The 22,459-nt window shown below is 37.5% G+C and overlaps 1 protein-coding gene across 3 annotated transcripts in view; it reads left to right on the top strand.

Moving 5' to 3' along the window:
• Nucleotides 1-11,214, top strand: part of CDC37L1 (cell division cycle 37 like 1) — a 31,226-nt gene extending 20,012 nt beyond the window's left edge. The window contains exons 4-7 of one of the 3 annotated variants that reach the window (XM_044656688.1): nucleotides 4,005-4,120; nucleotides 4,668-4,790; nucleotides 9,330-9,494; nucleotides 10,574-11,214. In XM_044656688.1, the coding sequence (XP_044512623.1) occupies nucleotides 4,005-4,120; nucleotides 4,668-4,790; nucleotides 9,330-9,494; nucleotides 10,574-10,675 (506 nt within the window). In that variant the 3' untranslated portion in view covers nucleotides 10,676-11,214. Of the gene's footprint in view, nucleotides 1-4,004; nucleotides 4,121-4,667; nucleotides 4,791-9,329; nucleotides 9,767-10,573 lie in introns of those variants that run through there. The other 2 variants (XM_044656696.1, XM_044656680.1) reach the window with 2 other exon arrangements.
• Nucleotides 11,215-22,459: the final 11,245 nt, after the last annotated feature.

The raw sequence follows: 22,459 nt of genomic DNA, 5'->3' as shown, positions 1-22,459 counted from the left end.
GAAGCTATCTTGATCCTGACCTTTGATTCAATAGATGTAGTCCTTTTTACTGCAAAACATCTGTGCACTTTGAAAGAATTTGCTTTTATGGTCCTATAGAGGAACTTATCTTCTTTCCTTTCTATAACTTAAGGTACAGCTGTGTTAAAGATGACAGATGTGCAAATAAAAAAAATTTTGTTCATTTATCTGAGCAAGAGATTGACACATTTCTGTATTCTGATTTTGTCTCCTGTTAACTTGCTGGTTCTCACTTTTATGTCTAGTGAAGGATGTTCTCTTCCAGGGGCTTTTACAAGCTGAGCTAACATTTTTGCATTACTCATTCACAAAAGTAATGATGCCTATTTGTTTTTTTCAGATGTCCAGTAATGCCTTTTTTTCAAAAAGTCAAGACAAAAGTTATTAACTAGTTAGTTAATCAAGATAAGTGAAGATATTGTGTTGATAAATTAGGCTAAAAATGCAGACAGAACCCTAATTCCCTAGAGCTTTGGGTATTATTAAGTTAAGCAATTTGCCCATGGTCACATATCTAGTAAAGAAGTAGGATTTAAGTTGTCTCTCCTGACTTCTAAGACTTTTGCCCTTCCCTTTGTGTCCTTCCAGATAAATTCTCTGCCTGTTGGTTGAATAGGTCCTTAAGAGTGCCCCTCTCCTTTGCCTTCCTTTTAAACTGTTCCCGGCACCCAACTCCTGGCTAGACTGCTTGATTGTTTATACCTCTTGAATGAAACAAGTGTCACCAATTCTATTCCTTCTTATGAGATGGAGATTTACCAGGTCTTATAGTCTTATCTGCTTCCTTGTCTTCCATACCCTGAGCATATCATCTGGCCAACTGCAGCTGAATTTCCCAAAAGCCCACAAGCTAAACTTTCTTTTTTAAATATTGTCTCCCAGGGGCAGCTAGATGGCTCAATAGATTTTGAGCCAGGCCTAGAGACAGGCGATCCTGGGTCCAAATCTGGCCTTAAATACTTCCTAGCTGTGTGACCCTGGGCAAGTCACTTAACTCTCATTGCCTAGTCCTAACTGTTCCTCTACCTTGGAACCAATACACAGTGTTGATTCTAAGACAGAAAGAAAGGGTTTGAAAATGAACGAAAGAATATCGTCTCTCCCAATTTAGAGTATAGTTTTCTTGAGAGCAAGGATTGTCTTGTTTTTTATTTGCATCACCAATATTTAGCACAGTGTTCTATAAAAGGCACATTTTCATATGGTAAACATTTAGTAAATGCTTTTTCATTCATTCACTATGTTAGGTGTTATTGATATAAAGACAAAAATGAGAGTCCCTGGACATTAGGGAAACTTTCATGTAGAAGGTATTACTTGAATAGAATTTTCAAGGAAATTGAGCATTCTAAGAAGTGGGAGTGCGGAGAGCATAACATGGTCAGACCTTTAGGAAAATTGCCTTAGCAGGTGTGTGGAATGAATAAATGAAATCCCATTTATTAAGTGATTGCTATATGCCAAGTATTTTACTAGTTCTGAAAAGATTGTTAGGAAAAAAGTCCTAGTCTCAAGGATTTCACTCCCCAAGTACCAGAAATAACACTTATAAGAGAGTTTAGCTGCAAAACTTGTGGAAAGGGATGCAACTAGGTAGCACTAGAAGGCCAGGTCTGAAGTTAGGAGGTCCTGAGTTCAAATCCAGTCTCAGACACTCAACCATGTGACCTTGGGCAAGTCACTCAACCTCAATTGCTTAAATCCTTGTCACTCTGCTATCTTAAAATTGATTCTAAGAAAGAAAGTATGGATTTTTTTTTTAAATTAATGGAAAGGCCTAAGGACCAAGGGGTGTTCAGGGTACATTGACTGGGCAGAATTCTGAGTCCAGGAGCCTGGGGACATAGTATCAGGGCAGAGGTTAGCCTAGAAGACCTGAACTAGGAAAAGATATATGAGAAACTGCTTGTATGTAATTAGTGAGGTTTCATAAATAAATTATTCTTTATTGTAGTTCCATTAGTAATATGAATAGTCTAAAATGAGTTTCCTTCACTACTTTAGAGTAATTTCTAATTTGTTATTAAAATAGTACATTGCATTTTGCTGAGTTGATTACCATATTCAGTAAGATTTGAAAATGTCTCTTTTCTATTAATGTAGTATTTGGGGCCTTAATGGCATACCACAAGCCAAACTGTCTGATAAAGTCCTCCAGGTACTCGAATGGGACCACTTAATGTTTTCTCTACTTTGTTTCAGTTGACTGCTTGTTTTGTTACAGTGGTATTCCTGGGAGGGAATTGATTGCTTTTGACTTGTGAACACAAGGGGTAACAGTATATACTTTAAGATAAATTGTATCTTCTGCTGTTTTAAAAAGAAGATAGATATCAAATAGCAACTAAGTTTTCAAATTAGTACATTTTTTATCATTCAGATGGATTTCAGTGAAATTTTGAACATGGAAATTAGAAATATTATTACCCTGAATGGATGTTAGATAAATTTACATTGTTAAGGCAATTATCATGAATTAGAAACATGATCAAAGACACAACGTGGACTAGATTGGTTCTCAGCTCTAGTATTTTATCAGCTGATCCTGATTATTTAATTTTTTTGTCTGCTAGTTTGACCTCCAATCTCCCCCTTTCCCCTTCCTTTCTATTCATTCCCACTTCCAACATTCTTGAATCAGAATGTTTGAACTATAATGGACCTTCAAAAACCATCTAGTTCAACCTGTTTATTTTATAGGTGAAGAAACTGCATTCCTGAAATGACTTGTTCCTGTATGACTTGTGCAAAGTCATACAACTGCTTAATGACTGAACTGGAACTAGGATCTCAGATTATTACTTTCATATAATGTTATTTCACTTCCTAGTTCAGTCTGCTATCACTTGTTCATCTAGGCCTACTTCAAGTCAAGTTCTGCCACAAAGTTTTCCCTGATAATCTCCCCTTCCACTGAAATTTTAGGTAGTTAAAAAATAGAAGTAAAAGAAACTGGGAGGGGGAATGTAAATAAGCTCTTCCTCTCTCCTTTCCTCCACATTTTTATTTTACAGAGGAGAAAACTGAGACTCAGTAAGGACTTTCCTATGATCATACATAAGGAACCAAGACTCAGGCTCTATCTGATTCAAATTCTGCCTCTAAATCCAGGGTTGTTTTCATAACATTATGCTGCTTTTTCTCTAAAACCACATCACTAAGATTTAGTTGAATCCTTAATCCTCAACTGTTTATCTTAAGTTCTTGGAAGGGCTTTCAATAGGTAAGAGAAATGAGTTCAGGTCTCAGCGCTGACCAAGGCAAGTCACTTCATCTCTGAGCCTCAGGTTAACCGTCTGTAAAATGGAAATAAAGATGCTTGTATCAAAGTGTCAAACCTAGATTCATGAGGCTTTGATTTGGTTTTTGCTCATGTGCACATTTATATTACCTGGACATTTAGGAAAATCTAATCTCTTCACATGGTAGAAACAACTTAGGATCGTGGCTTTTGATCTGAAAAGGACTTCAGAAGCCATAGAGTTCAACCCCTTTATTTTACTGAGGAAACTGAGGCACAGAGAGGCAAAGCAACTTCTGTAGCCATTTGAGTGAATTCCACTTCCACACAACTAATAAAATATGAGCATGAGGTAGGACTTGAACTCAGGTCTTCCTTCCCAACTTGAAGGCCAGTGTGTGCTATCTCCTACTCCACAATGTCTGTTAATTCCATCAGACTTACTTTGTCCTGATTAATGATCTGAGGTATAAGACATTGTACCATTTAAGTGGAATTTCTGTAGCAATATGCATCCGTTTATAGAGTTTTTTATGTACATTAAAATGTTATCTTGGCCTGTACAAACAAAAAAATAAGCAACTAGAAATGGCTAGGTTATTTTTACCCACTGAATAATTTGCTTTTTCTCTAGAAATACACTAATGTATTTTGTGTCACTTAAAATGAAATCTGTGTTAAATGTAATTTTGTCTCCCAGAATCATAATGTTTATCATTTACATTATAATTCTTCTTTACAGGTATGCTAAGTCGATGGGATGATAGTCAGAGATTCTTGTCTGACCAGCCATACCTTGTGTGTGAAGAAACCGCTAAGTATCTCATCTTGTGGTGTTTTCATCTAGAAGCTGAACAGGTATTATGTAAACCACGAGCTCCTGAAACTTTGGAAATGCTTTGGTTTGTCTAAACTTCTTTAGTTTTGGTTTTTTGCATCTACATTGAAGGGACATTCTCATGGTCAATAAACAGGAAATCCCACTTGTGTTTCTAGAATTCTTTTATACATAATTGCAAAGAAGAGTTGGTTGGTTTATTCATATTCCAGCTAATAAGTAGAAACATTCTTTGAAATCATGACTTTTCAAAATCACCTCCAAAAGTTCTCTCGAACTAATTTATACAATAAACAACTTTTTTATATCCAAGCAGTAAATATTAATTTAAATCAGTATCACTGACTTGGTTTAGTTAAGCTAGTTTACATGCTAATAATAGCTCTGTTGATTAAAACTAAGGCCCTTCCTAAAAATCATGCAATATTAAATACATTAGCAATAACAAAGGGCACAGACTGAAATACCTAAATGCAAAGCAGTATGCCATTTTAGTAAACACATTAACTATTTTTGTTAGAACTGCTTATAAGTACAGTCAGTTTTGTTTTGTTTTGTTTTTTCCAGAAAGGGGCTCTAATGGAACAAGTAGCACATCAAGCCGTCGTAATGCAGTTTATTATGGAAATGGCCAAAAACTGTAACGTGGATCCACGAGGGTGTTTTCGTTTATTTTTCCAGAAAGCCAAAGTAAGTAGCTGAAGTAGATTAAGTGGAAATTTTAGTATTGTAGTATCTGAGTTAACACCATCAAAGGCTTTCATCTGCCATGCTTCCAAGGCTTCTTGGAGCCTAGACATTTGAGATATTTGCTAGTATGATCAGTGAAGATTCTGTGGCAGCAGCATTAAAAGAAGGATTCTTCTTGTTGGGGGCAAGAGGGGAGAGGTAAAGAGAAATGTACCATCAGAATCTTGTACTTACTATTCTGCAGACTTAGGGGAAGCTATTAGGGGAAGGTTTGTGCTATGAAACAGAAAAAAACCAAGTCGAGAGCTGGCTGGTTCAAATCTTGACCGGTCTTAATCTTCTCAGTATTCTGGATTTAAACACTAGTCAATATGACTAGCAGTGGGTGATAGGAAATTCATAGCTTATCTGTAATCATCATCCAAATGACAGTTCTGACATAAGTGTAAAAACAAGTTTAATGAAAATCTTTTTCTTTTATTATGATGAAGATTGTAGTCTAGAAACCCAATTCCCCAGAGATAAGGACCAAGACATGTTTCAGGAACTGAGAATTTATTGGGGAGAGAGAAGATCTGAGAATAACTGCTTGCTGTTCAGAGCCAGATTACATTTTTTACTTCTTGACACTTAAATTAAGCCCTAAAAGAATAGGAACCAGGACAGATACAGGGGTCTCAGTGGTCTTCTCTAGGAAGGGAAGGTCAACCAGACAGAATTCTGTGCTGCAAGAAGAATGACCCAGGGAGTGGCAAGGTGGAAATATAGATCCTATGACCTTGAAGGAGGTGGGGAAAAGAAAGGAATCTGTCCCCCATGCCTAGGAACTGAGCACCCACAAGGGAATAGATTTCAAGGGGCTTGTGAACTTGGTTGGGGAAAAGATTCCATATTTATTTTCACTAACTTCCAACCAAAATTTAGTGTTTTGTTTTTTATTGTAGACAACAAATCACATTAGTATTAAACTTCCCTTATTACTGAAAGGGTTAAGACCCTTGTTCTAGAGTTATATGGTAGAGAACTAACTTCAAAATAGGGCATTAGATATGGTTTGAGGGAGGTGACTTGACCAACTGGATGAGATCAAGTCATTGATCATGGGAATGAAAAGCATGTCATTTGGAACGGGTAATTTGAATCCCAAGATAGAAGAGCCTTACTCTTTGAAGATGGCAGAGGAATAGGCAGGTTCCTCAGACTAGGGTGAAGGAGGATGGGTGTGGGCACCAATAAGCCAGATTTTCATTCTTATTGCTATAAGGCAGGAAGACCTCACAGTGTGGCAGTGATCCCTGCTTGGTGCCATAATTATATTATTCCTTAATGTGTCATGCACGCGAGGAAATTTCCATGGAAAAAATAAATGTTTTGTAAATAATAATCCATTTTTATGTCACCTCAAGGTTTACATAATAACTTTCCTCAAAAAAACTCCATAAGATTAATGTTGCAAGTATTATCCTCATTTTGCAGGTGAGGAAAAGAAAGTCCAAAGAGATTTAATAATTTGCCCAGGATCACCCATTGGAAGTGTCAGGGCCATGACAGAGCAAACAGTTCCCATTATTGGGTGAGTGGGAGGGATTTAAGTTTAGAATTTGGCTTACATCATATGTGCATATTCTATTTTAGTCCCTTCTCAAATAGTTAAAAAGTGCATTAACCTTCACTAACCAAAACAATACATCGTTACAGTAAAAAAGTCAAATTTTGAGATACTCATTTCATTTGCTTTTCATGTTTCATCCGGAGGTCTCCCAATAGGGTATGGTACCCAAGGTAGTAGAATAACTAGGAATGAGTAGATACAAACCAAGGAAGAAAGAAATGTTCTGAAGATGATTTCTAGGAGAACACAGAAGGGTTAAGAGTTTAAATTGAAGCATACCTTGCTTTTATTGGGTTTGTTTTTAGTTCTGTTTCCTAATTTGTTTAATTTTGTATAGAACTTTGGGCTGGATCATTGAAATGTAAAAGGAAAAAAAGAGGAATTTAATAGGAAACCAAAGGGGCTTACCCTTGGGTTCAAAACAATACAGGATCCAGGTAAGGTAGATGGACAACAAAAGCTCTGAGAGTTTCAGTGCACTTCAAGCTCAGTGTGAGTCAGAAGTATGGTATCATTCAATAAACATTTATTCATCCTCTACCACATGCCAGGCAGGCACTATGCTAAGTAAGCATTGTCTATGGCAACCAAAAAAGTTAACGTCATCTTGGCATTATTTAAGAGAGGCCATAGCTTCCCAGAATAAGGAGGCGATGGGGCAATTAGGTGGATTAGAGCCAGGCCTGGATATGGGAGGTCCTGGGTTCAAATATGATCTCAGATATTTCCTAGCTATGTGACCCTGGGCAAGTCATTTAACCCTAATTGGCTAGCCCTTAGAACCTTACTTAGTATTGGTTCTAAGACAGAAGGGGAGAGTTATTTTTTGTTTAAAAAAAAAATAAGCAGGTGAGAGTTCTGCCCTGGTCATGCTGCATTTGGAGTATTATTAATAGTTCTGGACTCTACAATTTAGGAAGGACCTTGACAATCTAGAGAGCCTATAGAGGAGGGTCCCTAGGATGGGAAAGGGCCTTGCATCCATACCATAAGAGGGTCACAAAGGGAGAGCAGTCATTTAGTCTATAGAAGACTTGAAAGGTTGTTTGGCTGTTCAGATTGTATCTGATTATTCATGACTCCATGGACTCCGTGGAATTTTCTTGGCAAACACACTGGTACAGTTTGCCATTTCCTTTTCCAGTGGATTAAGACAAATAGAGGGTAAGTGACTTGCCCAGGGTTTCACAGCAAGTAAGTCTGAGGCTACATGTGAAGTCCCATCTTCCTGATTCCAAGGCCCAGCTGCCTCTAGTTAAGAAGTATAGGATACTTATTTACAAGTATTTGTGTGAGTAATTTTGAAGGGTTTAAAGAGAAAAATACACACCAACCTTGGGACCAAGGCAGGATACTTGGGATCTTGAAGACAATGAGGAGGATTCATAAAAGATACCATTTTCTCTAGGGTGCCCTTGTAAAGCAAATATGACAAATAAAGCACCCATTCAGAAGTGTATAGTTGGCAGTGTGTCCTTGTTACTAGGGAGGGTTCTTTTGGGTGGAGTTGAAAAAGGGTGTCATTGTGAAGAGTTAGCAATGCAAAGAAGGAAAGAAAACGCCTTGGTACCATTCTTTTTTTTTTTTTTTAAACCCTTACCTTCCCTCTTGGAGCCAATACACAATACTGTGTATTGGCTCCTAGGCAGAAGAGTGGTAAGGGTGGGCAATGGGGGTCAAGTGACTTGCCCAGGGTCACACAGCTGGGAAGTGTCTGAGGTCAGATTTGAACCCAGGACCTCCTGTCTCTAGGCCTGACTCTCAATCCACTGAACTACCCAGCTGCCCCCTTTGGTACAATTCTTAAAGAAAATATATCAAGGACATGAAAGAGGTTTTGGGAAGAGGTGAGAATTTATATGAGAATAATTCTTCTGAGAATAAACGGGTGTTTGTGAGTGAAATCATTTTGGATATGCAGGGTCAGTTTTAGGATCTAGAGGGGATATATGTGATAAAATGGGCTGGTTTGGGGAAGATAGAGCAAATTTTCATCATCACCTATTAAATGTAATCTTATTTTTCATGCTTCAAAGAAATAAAATAACTTTCTGAGTAGATTATGCCATTGTCATATTAAGAAGATTAGACTTAGTTAAAAAAAAAAAAAAACAGTAAACATCTACTCCATTGTTAAGAGTTTCAGTGCAGAGAAAGTTCAGAGTGGCTTTTGTAGTACTGGCCAGGGCTGAAATGGGCCACCAAATACCAGCTTTTGGGATCCACTGACTTCTCAGCTCTCGTGCCTTTGTTATAAAGGGCATGGTGTAGTTTCTGGGGTCTTGTGCTCTCTTGAAACCTGGTAGGAAGGCCATTGCAGGAATGCTTGCTCCCATTGCTGCAGAGGAATTGTCCTCCATTCTAGGTCTTCTCTGCAGGAGCCCAGGTTTCAGTCTCTAGCCTTCAGTTTTTGAGGGAAGCTTAATGCAACAAAGAGTTAGAGACATGGTTTTGAATTCTCTGTAACCTATTAGCAAGGCCCAGGGCAAGTATTCATATCTCTAAAATGGGTACTTTGAACTGCCTCCCTAAATTAAGGGTTGTTGTGGAAGAGGATCTTTGTAAACCCAGAAATAAAATTTAAATGTGAATTTGTTATTACTTTACTGGGTGTTGGGGAAACAGAAAACACAATCCTCCTGCCCTCAAAGAGCTTTATCATCTAAGGGCTGTGATAGAATATACACAAATAATAACCTCACTACAAAGTAGAACAGAAAGGAGAAAGTAATTAAATGTATAAAAAAAAATTCTACCTAGAGCCTGGATGACACCTAAGCTTTCTAAGCTAAAGGATTGCTATGGAGTTACTATTATTAAATACAAGAATGCCCTTCCTCTCTTGCAGATTCAGTATCTATTCCACTCTACATTGATTAAAAAAAATCTTGAAATACAGACTTTGGTTGTCGTTTTTTATTTTCCAGGCTGAGGAAGAGGGTTATTTTGAAGCCTTCAAAAATGAACTTGAAGCGTTTAAGTCAAGAGTAAGACTCTATTCTCAATCACAAAGTTTTCAACCTATGTCAGTTCAGAATCATGTTCCCCACATCGGTGTTGGATCTATAGGTGTATTAGAATCCTTACCACAGGTGGGTGCGGAGGTGCCATCATTTACAGTCTTAGGTTGTATATTTGTACAACGTCCACGTACTTTCCCCGTGTATTGTATCGTCTCTCTTTGTGACACTTTTCCCCAACCCACCCCCTTTTCTAGCCTTTTCTTTCTGCCTCCCTGAGGCCCTCGGGCTGTAGTATAGAACTGAATCCTCATCTTTTAGCATTATGTCTTTCATACAGTAGACATTTAATAAATAATCAGTGAAATGGAACTTCTGTTTCTTATTAGTTATATTTATTGACTAGTTTTATGTTCTCTGTTCTGAAGCGTAGATAAGTGAAATGTTTTATATTTCTCCTTCTGCAAAAATAATTTCTAGAAGCCAAAAGGGAGTTTTACTTGCCCTTCAGTTGATGTTCTTTTGCTTTTATTTTAACGTGAGTCATGAGCCCCTCAGTAGGAAGAAAATAACATCACCTTAATTTAAGGTTTAACTTTGAATGGAAAACATTCAAATGCTAAGAGATCCTCCCTCCTCTCCCCCCCAATCTCTTCAATGTTTTTCTAAAATTCAAATTTTTAGTATTTCCTTAAATGGTATTTGTCATTTAAATTAAAACATTGCCATGTTAAACCAGTTCTTTTAAGAATGTTTTGGGGGCAGCTGGGTGGCTCAGTGGATTAAGAGCCAGGCCTAGAGATGGGGAAGTCCTGGGTTCAATCTGGCCTCAGACACATCCTAGCTGCATAACCCTGGGCAAGTCATTCAACCCCCACTGACTAGCCCTTACCACTCTTCTGCCTTGGACAGAACCGAAGGTAAGGGTTAAGAAGGAAGGAAAGGAAGGAAAGGAAGCTTTGATATTTGATGATTATAAGGTGAGCATTCAAGGTTGATTGCCAAAATTGTCACATTCTTTCAGTTAGTATTTTTGAAAGTTGTGCAATTAAATCGCATGCATCATATAGAGAACTAGATCCTCATTGAGTAGTTGAAACCATTGTGTTCCCTATTTTTCTTGAAAGAGACAATGTGAACTGTAATATTTTATTGCAATTAGCTTTCACAAAACTGATTTCTTGTGGGTTTTTTCCATTTCTCTGTTCCAGAATCCAGATTATCTTCAGTATTGTGCAAATACAGCGCTCTGCAGCTTAAACTCGGTGGTTCATAAAGATGATGATGAACCAAAAATGATGGACACTGTATAGTTCGGTTAAGACTGCTGAGGCCAAGTGCTATTTTATTACAAGAAAGGAAGAACTTGGCTATTTTCTTGACACTTTTATGGGTGCTGCACTTTATTTTTGTTTGGTTTTTGATGGGAGGGGAAGAGTACTGAAACATCTTGTAATTTTTTTTTCTCTTTTTTTGGAAAATATGCTGCTAGGTTTTTTGTTTTGTTTTTGTCTTTGGGGGGGTGTTTTTTTTTTCTTGGAGGGAGGAGAGGTACACCATATGTTGCAGGATGTGAAACTGGACTTTTTTTTTTGGCTACTAAATTTGCCTTTAATCTTATTGTTCTCAATTTTGGAATCAAAGTATGAAAATCTGCACAAATACAATGTTTACAAGAACTGGTTGATTCTAGGAGGCATCTGCTACAGTCTCTTTTTATATAGACATTCATGTCCAATTCTACAAAGACAATTAAAGATAAAATGTACTTGTATCATATTGCTAACTTAGCTGTCAAATCTGGTGTTTCATCATATTAAAAGCAATAAATCAGTAACTGATATCCACTTAACGGAGCTGGGTGGTAAGCGATTTAAATGAATATCTTACCTTATTAGGGGGATTAATTTTTTTTTTTTATCTCCAAGATATCTGTCAGTTCTATCCTTTAAATGGATGTAACAACAACTCGTTTTCTATGGTGTTATGGTTTACAAATCATTTCCTCATGATAACCCTGTGAGGATAGGTGGTGCAAGTATTTTTATCTTACAGATTAGGAAATTGGGGCTCTGATTTCTCCTCCGGTGGTCACACAGCTAGGAAGTATTGGTCAGAGGGGGATATGAACCCAAGTCTTCTCTTTCAGTTACACCAGGCTATCAGTTGATTTTTTTTTTTTTAATTCTCCCCAATGGCTACTCAAAGCTACACTTGATGAATGGTATTCTTTTTAGGTGATTTTACTTGATTATCACAATAACCTTTAACTAAAGACAGAAGACAAACTTCACATCTCTAGAGCACATTGAAAAATTGGCAGAGTGTTTTCCTCACAACAGCCCTGTGTGAGTGAGGCAGGTAGTGCAGGTCTTCTTTTCTCCTCATTTGCACGTGAAGAAACTATGACTTCCCAGAGGTCACAAGGCTAATAAAAGGGCCAGATCCAGTGCTCTTTCCACCAAACCAGAATACACATTGTTCATTATATATAGCAAAAACAAAACCATCCAGGTCCTTCTTTAGAATAAGAACAACTTAACTCTCACATTTAACTTTGTTCCACAAGATGGCCTGAAAATATTAGGCAGAAGGGGGGTGGGGGTTGGAGATGGGAAGGGGAAGAGTCATAAAAGGCCTTTAGACTACATGTACAGTAACCAAGTCATAGGGTAATTCAATTTTTTAAATGGGACTTATTGTTTATTCTGTTACAAAAACTTAGTCCCCTGGGCGTGTGAATAAGGATAACTCACATTTATATAGTGCTTTAAGGGGTAAATGGCATCATACAAAGCTGAGTAATTAAAACTGCTCAATAAAAACTAGTTTTTTTCTTACAAATACGGTTACTTTGTCACAGTGGTAAATTTCATTAAACTCTAGCCCAATCACAGGAAATTTCTGAGTTTTATTTCTTACTTACCTCCCACTACTGTAATATTTGTTTTCATTGGCATTCATATCAGTGTTGTTGATTAATATTAATATCAGTGCTGTTTTGGTAAAGATAAAACACCAGTCCTCTCATTAGGAAAACATGAGCTCAGATTTCTTTTGAGAAACATGGTCTTTGACTCAAGCGGGCAACATTCACTTGCTTTTTTTTTTTTTTTTTTTTTTTAAACCCTTACCTTCTGTCTTAGAAAAAATACAGTGTATTGGTTCCAAGGCAGAAGAGTGGTAAGGGCTAGGCAATAGGGGTTAAGTGACTTGCCCAGGGTCACACAGCCAGGAAGTGTCTGAGATTAGATTTGAACCCAGGACCTTCCATTAATAAGTCTGGCTCTATTCATCAAGCCACTCAGCTGCCCCCTTGCTCACTCTTCAAAGTTGCAGTCTATATTGGAGAAACATAATAAAGCCAAGAGACCCATTATTGGTACCATGTTCTTGCCAACTGAATTACTAGCGACAACAGTGAGACTGAATCAAATACATTTCTTGGACCTCAATTCTCCAGTTCTCCCAATTTCAGAGTAAAGTTTTGTGATAGGAAAAAAGTTGCTTTATGCAAATATGCCATTTACCTATATATCTGTTGGTGTTCCATGCTGGCCATAGGAACTTGATGAGAATGAAGAGCTTTGTAGGCACAGGATTGGTCACATCAAGTAAATTACAGAACTTTGTCACATTGACATTTTGATGGATCTTTGGCCTCTAATTGTTTCCTTTAGGTCCCAGTTTAAAGGATGCTTACTGAAACGCCCCTTGGATTTTTATTCTTTCTATTTCTTGGCTTTGTAAAGAATAAAGAGAGTTTGACTCCAAAAGAAGCCAACTCTCGGCTAGCCATTACAAACACTGAAATGAAACATGGGGCTAAAATTCTAGGAGCCTCATCAACTTTCACTTTAACAAAATACTTTCAACTTTCTCCCACCTTCACTGCCTTCCAAGAGTTGCTTTTGAGCAACCAGTTTTGAATAATCAGTCTGGCAAGAAGAGAGAAAAGAAAAAGTCAAGGTTGGTGAATAGCCTGAAAAATTCCTTCTGAATTAAAGGACTTTATTATGATTGGACACCAGAGTCAAGCTGTAAATCTGGTCACTATTTTAGCTCTGAAGGGAATTTTTTCAAGGTTCTAGGTTTATTAGAAAATTATGGGGCCCATTCAATTAGACAAATTTCTGGGCCATGGAATTATTCCCTACATATCTGTTTCTGTATCCAGTAATATAGTCTTATTAATATTAATATGAATACCCTATATAAATGGAGATTTTGAACCTTGGACTTCATCCCCCATAAATCCCTTAGTATTTCCCCAAATTCCCTTTAATCTCTCCTGCACCACCATGTTTGCGTGATCACATTGTTTTATAAGTTCTGTAGCTCTTCTCTCTTCCTCTCTTCTTCACAAGCATAGTTTAAAACCTTTTCACTCTAGTTTTTTATGTTAGTTTAATATTAATAAAACTTAATAAAATATACCTAGCTTTAGCATGTTAATTTTAATCTCTACAACCCTCATGTAGAGGATTGTGGAGTTTTTATAATGATTTTATTAAAAGGACCCTTTTTATTCAAAATTTAATGTGAGGAACCATTTATTAGACTGTAATTGGTGTTAAAGTGCTGTGGTGGCCTTTGCAAAATTTTTAAACTAACTTCCTGAAGTTACACTAGGAAATCTTAAGATTACAAACAGTGGGGTTTCTCTTTTCTCATTTTAAAAAATGATGAGGAACAAATTGGCATATCTACCATTAGTGGGATGTAAGCAGAGAAATCGGGCTGACGTCAGTTTGGAAATGTTTTCAATCAAATCAGACAGCTAAGATTATCAATGGTCCTGTGAAATGTTGGCCAACAAGGCAGAACAACTATGTTAGATTCCAATTTTGTATTTTCAAGTAAAAATTTTTTTAAAACCCTTACCTTCTGTCTTATAATCAGTACAGAAGAGCAGTAAGGACTAGGCAATGGGGGTCAAGTGACTTGCCCAGGGTCACACAGCTAGGTAGTGTCTGAGGCCAGATTTGAACGTAGGACCTCCCCATCTCTAGGCCTAGCCCTTACTGCTCTTCTGCCTTGGAACCAATACAGATTATTGATTCCAAGTTGGAAGGTAAGGGTTTTAAAAAAAAAAAACCCAAAGTAACACTTTTTAAAGAGTAAATAAAATAGATATACTCTCCCACATTTTTGTTGATTGCCAAAGACACTTGGAATGGTATAAACTTTCACCCTTCAATGGTGTCTGAAATTATTTCATGGATGGTAAATGAGAAAGTGAATGTTGTTCTTATTGCACCCTGGTAGTCATCCATGGGGAACTTTGCCTAGACTAGGAAATCTGGCCAACAAACCATCTTCCAAATTATGCCTTATGTTGATTCAAGCTAGTCACCATCCATTTTTTTTTTTTTATTTTAAACCCTTAACTTCTGTGTATTGACTTATAGGTGGAAGAGTGGTAAGGGTAGGCAATGGGGGTCAAGTGACTTGCCCAAGGTCACACAGCTGGGAAGTGTCTGAGGCCGGATTTGAACCTCCCGTCTCTAGGCTTGGCTCACAATCCACTGAGCTACCCAGCTGCCCCTCACCATCCATTTTTTGATCAGTCTCTAAAATGAGTTATCTGGTTACTGAAAGAAAAGCCATGTATCCTTCTAAGTGATATGCTGCATATTTATAAATAGTGCCTCGAGTTATTTATTCAGTATTTCAGATTTATTTCTTCAGTGTTTACTCCCTCAACCAAGGCATTTTAAAAAACCCTCTCTCTGCATTTTAGTGGATAGCTTTTGAGAACTGCTGTAATTTTTAAAAACTCACCTCATAATTAAACTGGTGTTGAGCCTCTCCGAATTTAGGTAGGCTGGTCCTTCAACAACAAACAAATCTTTCTCATTGAGCCTATAATTAAATCCTTTCCAGGTTGGTAGTACCTGCCTGAGCATAGCTTTCAAGAACCCAGGGTTACCTACTTACCCCAATGAGAAATCAGAGTAAGAGATGAATTCTTTGGAAGACAAATCCAAAGTGTGATAAACAGGAACAACATAGGCCTTCTGAAATCCAAGTAATGTGATGAGATGTGCCAGGGATCTTTTAATATTTACTCTGCTAGAAAAAAGTACTGAAATGTGTGTGTGTGTGTGTGTGTGTGTGTGTGTGGAAATACACACATACACATACATACTGGTGCTGGACCTGGAGTTGGTCAAATCTAACCTGACACTAGCTGTGTGATCTTGGGCAAGTCTAACTTGTTTGTCTCAGTTTCCTCTAATGATAAAAATAAATAGTACCAGCTTCCTTGGGTTGTTGTGACGATCAGATGGGATAATGATTGTAAGCATGGTGCCTGGCACATAGTGCCATATAAATAGGAGTTATTATCATTATTATTAAGACTAGCTAGTCCAACACTTTTTTTTTTCTTCAAACATTTAGTTATGTAGACTGAATATAGGTATTTCTGTAGTTGTCAAAGTACTCAGGCATATTTCCTATGGGTGATAAGACTAGAAAAATAACTGTAAGTTTCACAAAGTGCTTTACATATATTATCTTGTTTGTCTTCACAACAACTTTTTAAGGAAGGTGCTATTGTTATCCCCATTTTATAGATGAGGAAAGAGGCTGAGAAAAGGAAAATGTCACAGAGATAGGATCTAAAGGAGGATTTGAATTCTGACTCCCAAGACCTATTCTGACTCTATCCCCTCTGCTACCCTCAACATATTTAAGAATAAAAAGCAACAAAACTATTCTTGCTACAAACATGAGTGGTCATTTTAAATGGAAGAACATTTTATATCTATTTTTAAATTATTTTCAAATCTGGGCAGGCCAATTTCTGTCATTGCAAACTTTAAGGGAATATCTAAAATGTAAAAAAATTTTATTAGAGGAAGCTGAGTGAATCAGTGGATTGAGAGCCAGAACTAGAGACAGGAGGTCCTAAATTCAAATTTAGTCTCAGATACTTCCTCCTGTGTGACCCTGGGCAAGTCACCTGACCTCAATTGCCTAGTCCTTATCACTCTTTTGCCTAGGAACCAATCTTAGTTCTGCTTATTGTGTGACCTTGGAAAAGTCACATAACATGACACAAAAATGAAATGAATAGCTAATACAATGGATTACAGATTCAGAATCCAAAATGTTCTTGGTAGGTATAAAGGACCAAATTGATTAAGATGAAGTTTAATGAGAATAACTCTCAAAACCTGTGTTCAGATCCAAAAAATAAGCTGAATGGATAAAGGATGGGAGAAACATAGTCAGACAATAGTTATCAGGAGGACATGGGGAGGAACAGCTAAACAGCACAATGGATAGAGCACCAGGCCTGGAGACAGGAGTGGGTTCAAATCTGGCCTAATCGCATGACCTTTACAAATCACTTAATCCCAATTGCCTAGTCCTTGCTGCTCTTCTGTCTTAGAATTAATGCTAAAGTGACCCATAAATTAATTTCAGATAGTCCATAAACCCATTACCTCAGTCCTTCAGAATCACAACTTAGAAGCTATTCTCATTTCTTTGCTATCTCTCAGCCCCTCCCCATCCTAACTGTTACTAAAGTCTGTCAATTTCACCTTTGCAGCACCCCCTTACCTTCTCTAACACTGTCACCACTCTTGTGTAAGCCCTCATCATCTCATGCTTGAACTATTGTTCCTGTAAAGAAATAAATGACTCTAATTTTTAAAAAAGCTTAGAATTAATGCTATGACAGAAGGTAGGAATTTTTTTAAAAAAAGATATAGGAATTTCAATGGAATTCAGATACAAATCAACAGTGTAACATGGCAGTCAAAAAAGACAGCGCAATATTAAGTTGAATTATTATAAATTGTCCATTGCACCTTATTCTTATTAGATCACATCTGAATACTTATCCCCAGTTTTGAAGAACGACACTGACAAATAGAAATGTATACAACTCAAATACAAAGAGAAATGAATCAAATTTATAAAAATACAAAGCATTCCACAATTGACAAATGGTCAAAGGATATGAACAGGTAAAGAAATTAAAACTATCTTTAGCCATATGAAAAAAATGCTCCAATCAGTATTAATTAAACAAATGCAAATTAAAACATCTCTGGGGTATCACTTCACACCTTATATGACTAGTTAATGTGACAAAAAAAGAAAGGAAAATGATAAATGTTGGAGGGAATATGGAAAATTTAGGACCCTAATACACTGTTGGTAGAGCTGGGAACTGATACAACCATCCTGGAGAACAATCTGGAACCATGCCCAAAGGACTATTAAAGATAGGGTGAAAGGACCTACTTGTACAAAAATATTTATAGCAGCTTTTTGTGGTAGCGAAGAACTGGAAACTGAAGGGATGTCCATCGATTGGTAAATGATTGAACAAGTTGTGTATAAACAATTGTGCTATAAGAAATGACAAACAAGTTGGTCACAAAAAAACTGGAAAGACATATGAAGTGATGCAAAGTAAAGTGAGCAGAACCAGAACATTGAACACAGTAACAATAACACTGCATGATGTTCCAACTGAGAATGACTTTACTATTATCAACAAGGCAAGGGTCTGGGAAAATTCTGTGGTACTTATAAGAAAAAAGTGTAAAACAATATGTGTCTTGTTTCACAATGTAATGAACATGGAGGTGTGTGTTGTATGATACACATGTACAACCTAAATCATGTCGCCTACCTTCCTGGGGAGGAGGGAGGAGTGGTAGAGAAGAAGAATATATGGAGTGCAGGATGTCAGAAAACAGTCATTGGAAATTGTACCAATGTAATCTGGGGGAACTTTTTTAAATTTAAAAATAAAATTCTATGGCTCTAATGAGTCAAAACTAAGAAAGAAGAAAATGAAATGGATCCAAAGTTGAACTAAGATGATGAGAGGACTGGAGACCATGCCATACAAAAATTGATTAAATGGGCTGGAGGGACTTTTTAACAGGAAGAGAAGACAAAGGTGGATATAATAGTTCTCTCCATGTGTTTGACAGACTATCACAGGGAAGAGCAATTTTGATTTGTTCTACTTTACACCAGAAAGCAGTTGTAGGAAGGTATTAGCACAGAAGGAAAAAACAATTAGAGTTATCCAAAAGTGGCATGGGCTGCTTTCGGAAATAATAGGTTCTTTCTTAGAACAATGGTGGGATCAGATGACTCTGCTATCCCACTGACCTCTCCTATGATTCTCAATAGATTAAGCCCAGCATTCTAGGATCTATCTTTGGATGCTGAGTGTCATCCAACACATTTCTACCTACCAGTTTCCTCCCTATGCATCGTGGGGCAATCTCCCTGGATTCAATTTGACAAACTACTATATGCCACACACAAGCATAGGCACAGTGAAATACAAAGACAAAAATAAAAAACTCCCTGCTGCTTGGTGGGATACAGTAAGCTCCCAAGGAAATTCAAGTTATATGCAAAGTAATACAAAATCATTTCAGGAGAGAGAGAGAAGGCTATTAACTGGGAAATCAGCTTCATTTGTTAAATAGTGATCATGTCCTTCATTCTTTTTGAGCCTGTGGTTGATTCTAAGAAAGAGCAAATGAAATAATATAAGCAAAAGCATTTTGTAAACTAGAAGATAGCAGGCAAATAAGAATTTAGATTTCATTCAGAGGCCATTGTAAGTACCAGGAGAACAGTGCATCAACATCATTGATATGGTCGGTGTAGGATGTGATTTGGAAAGCAGTGTAGGAAATGGTCTACAGTATGCAGTCTCATGTGCCAAGGAAAAAGGAACATTGGTTTTGACATGATTGATTTTATTATAAAGCATGCTTTATAGTCTAGTACTATTTTGCATCAGTCTAATATTCCACAATTATTTTGTAAGAAATGGGTATTCTGTGATACTCACATAAGGCATTACAGAAAGTCTTATACAAAGAGAAAGAAAAATGTATCCAAAAGGGAAGTAGTAGTGGTAATCCTTTCAAAATGACTCATTCCATCCATCTTTTTTTTTTTAAACTTTTACCTTCCATCTTAGAATCAATCCCATGTATTGGTTCTAAGATAGAAGAGCAGCAAGGGCAAGGCAATGGGGGCTAAGTGACTTGCCCAGGGTCACACAGCTAGGAGGTGTCTGAAGCCAGATTTGGACCTAGGACCTCCCATCTCTAGGCCTGGCTCTCAATCCACAGAGCCACCCCCCCCTCCATATGCCTAACCGTACCTGGAAGAGAATCTCAGGAAAGGAAGTGGGCCAAGTTTAATACTGTTTGCCTCAGTATCCTCATCTGTAAAATGAGCTGGAGAAAGAAATGGCAAACAACTTCAGTTATCTTTGCCAAGAAAACCCCAAATGGGATCATGAGTCAGACATGATTCAAACAACTGAAGGATAACATCAAAACAAGCTTTCAAAGTCAATGGCAAACTTTATATAGCACTTAAGTGATCTGTTATCAAAAAATAGCCTGTGGAGAAGGAAAGGCAGATAAGTCACTCAAACCATGACATTTTCCTGTTCTACTCTGATGGCACAATTTCAATACATAGGAATATGGATTTGAGCTGGAAGGGACTAGAAGGCCATCAAAAGTCCAACTCTCTCATTTTTCATATGAAGAAACTGAGGCTTGAGAGAAGAAAAGTGATTTGCCCAGGTCACACGGTAAGTGCATGAAGTCAGACTGTATTCTATTTATACTGTACCGATATTCTCAACTGGCCACAATAAGTGAAGCAACAAGACCCAGGAGTCAGGAAATCGGAGTATAAATACTATCTATACCACTTGCTGGATGTGTGACCCTAGGCAAGTCAATTTCACCTATCAGATTGGGGCGGGAGGACAAATACTCATCCTGCCTATGGATTCTCTTGGGGTTATTGTGAGGAAAATGCAATTGAAATGTAAGCCTTGACTACTATTGCTATCCTACTCCAAAAATATTTCATAATCATTCACATTTGTAAAGCACTTTAAGGTCCACAAAGCACATTACATTCATTACTTTGATCCTCACACTAACCCTTTGAGGTAGGTACTATTGTCCCCATCTTAAGGATGAAGAAACCGAGACAAAAGTGACATGAAGTGACTTAACAACCACCCATACATTCTAGATGTTTCCTTTCCCAAAATTAAGATAGAGTGATCAGTATCATACTTTTGTCAGAAATGTTTTAAAAATAATAACATTCTTCCCCAAACTATACAATCATCTCCTACTAAGTCTGCTACTTCCTATGGAATGGCAGCCCTCACAACACATTATTCTACCTGCTACTTCTACAGTAAAGTGACTGATATCAAGATGCCCAGGGATGCCCGCTAATTAGGAAGTAAAAAACTAACAACCACCATTAACTAACGATTCCAAGCCTATTATATGCAAGGCCCCATGCTTACTTCAGGAAACACATTTATCCCGCAGAGTACCATAGATTATCTTTTGTTTCTTTCTCAGAAGTTAGCATGGAATCCATAAGGACAGATTACTGACAGAAAAATATAAGTAAGGACAAAGGAGAAAAAAACCCATAAATTATATCCTAAAGTCCATATTTCTCAACTAGAATAAAGAATGAGATTATAATATCCTAATTGAGAACTTTCCATTTGGGAGGAAAAGTATACCCCTGCATTGATTATCAAGGAAATTCCATTATGTAAATCTCTGGTGTATCCTATACCCCAGTAAAAGCAAATACTTTCAAAAGAAAAAAGATCAATGGACATAATGACCAAGTTATCTCTAGGAAGTGGCACCAAGTGGTTTTGAGGCTTAGAACAAGATAACACTTCTGAGTCTCATCTTCCAAGACTATTCATTAGAAGACAAATACTGAAGACGAAATACTTTGGCCACATAAGGCAGTGATTCTCAAAGTGGGCGCCACTGCCCCCTGGTTGGTGCTGTAGCAATCCAGGGCGGGCGGTGATGGCCACACTTTTTTTGTATTACATTCTATTCTGAGTTCAATAAATAGTTTCATAATTTCCAGGGGACGCTAACTAATATTTTTTCTGGAAAGGGGGCGGTAGGCCAAAAAAGTTTGGGAACTACTGATATAATGAGAAGACAGGAATCATTGGAAAAGACCCTGGTACTGGGAAATTTGAAGGCAAAAGGAAAAGGGAATGGCAGAGGATGAGATGGACAGATAGTATCATGGAGGCAATGAGCATGAGCTTGGACAGACTTCTTGGGAGATAATGGAGGTGTGATGGTCCACAGCAGGGGTCAGCAACATATGGCTCTTTCTGCAGGAGCCATAAAGTCAATTTTTTTTCAGGCGCTGTTATAGGAGCGGCACTGTGAGCACTGTACGGCTCTCTCGAAATTACATTTTAAAAAATGTGGCGTTTATGGCTCTCACGGCCAGAAAGGTTGCTGACCCCTAGTCCACAGGGTCATGAAGAGTGGGACACAACTGAACACAAAATGAGGGTAATTGTTCATTTCTTTAGCATCTCTTTTACACATTTGTTGTCACAATCAAATAAGATTACATATATATAATAATACTCCCTAAAGCCCTTTGCAAATGAAAGATGACTGTTTTGCTAATGAGCACTGCAGTTTTTAATAGTTTATGGCATCATAATTGATTTAGAAAGGGAGAAAACCTTACTGGGTCATCTAGTTCAATCTCCTTATTTTAAGAAATGAGGCCACTATGAAGCCTAGAGAGGTTAAATGATCTTTCCCAAGATTACACAGTTTACAAGTAGCAGGAGTCAGGATTAGAATTCAAGTTCCTTGGCTCTAAATCCAGCATTCTGCTTGATAGTTTGCCTGTGTTACTCTTGAACAGGTAGAATTAAAAGAGAGGATCCTCACCAATAAAGTAAGCACAGTCTAGTCATCTAATAAGGCTGATTCATTTGTTCTTATTGTTCATTTGTGCCTGACTCTTTATGACCCCATGGAGCATAGCTATCCGATGAGTTTTCTCGGTAAGGATACTAGAACGATTTGCCATTTCCTTCTGCACTGGCAATCAGAGGTTAAGTGACTTGCCTAGGGTCACACTGCAAGGAAGTGTCTGAGGCTAGATTTGAAATCAGAACTTCCTGACTGCAGGACTAGTGCTTTTAATCACTGAGCCATAGGTGCCTCTTAAGGCTGACTCATACATGCCTTATTTGAGGCATA

The sequence above is a fragment of the Gracilinanus agilis genome, chromosome 1 (assembly GCF_016433145.1).
Source record: "Gracilinanus agilis isolate LMUSP501 chromosome 1, AgileGrace, whole genome shotgun sequence".
Lineage (NCBI taxonomy): Eukaryota > Metazoa > Chordata > Mammalia > Didelphimorphia > Didelphidae > Gracilinanus > Gracilinanus agilis.
The sequence above is the reverse complement of the archived record's forward strand: the minus strand, read 5'-3'. Positions and strand labels throughout refer to the sequence as shown.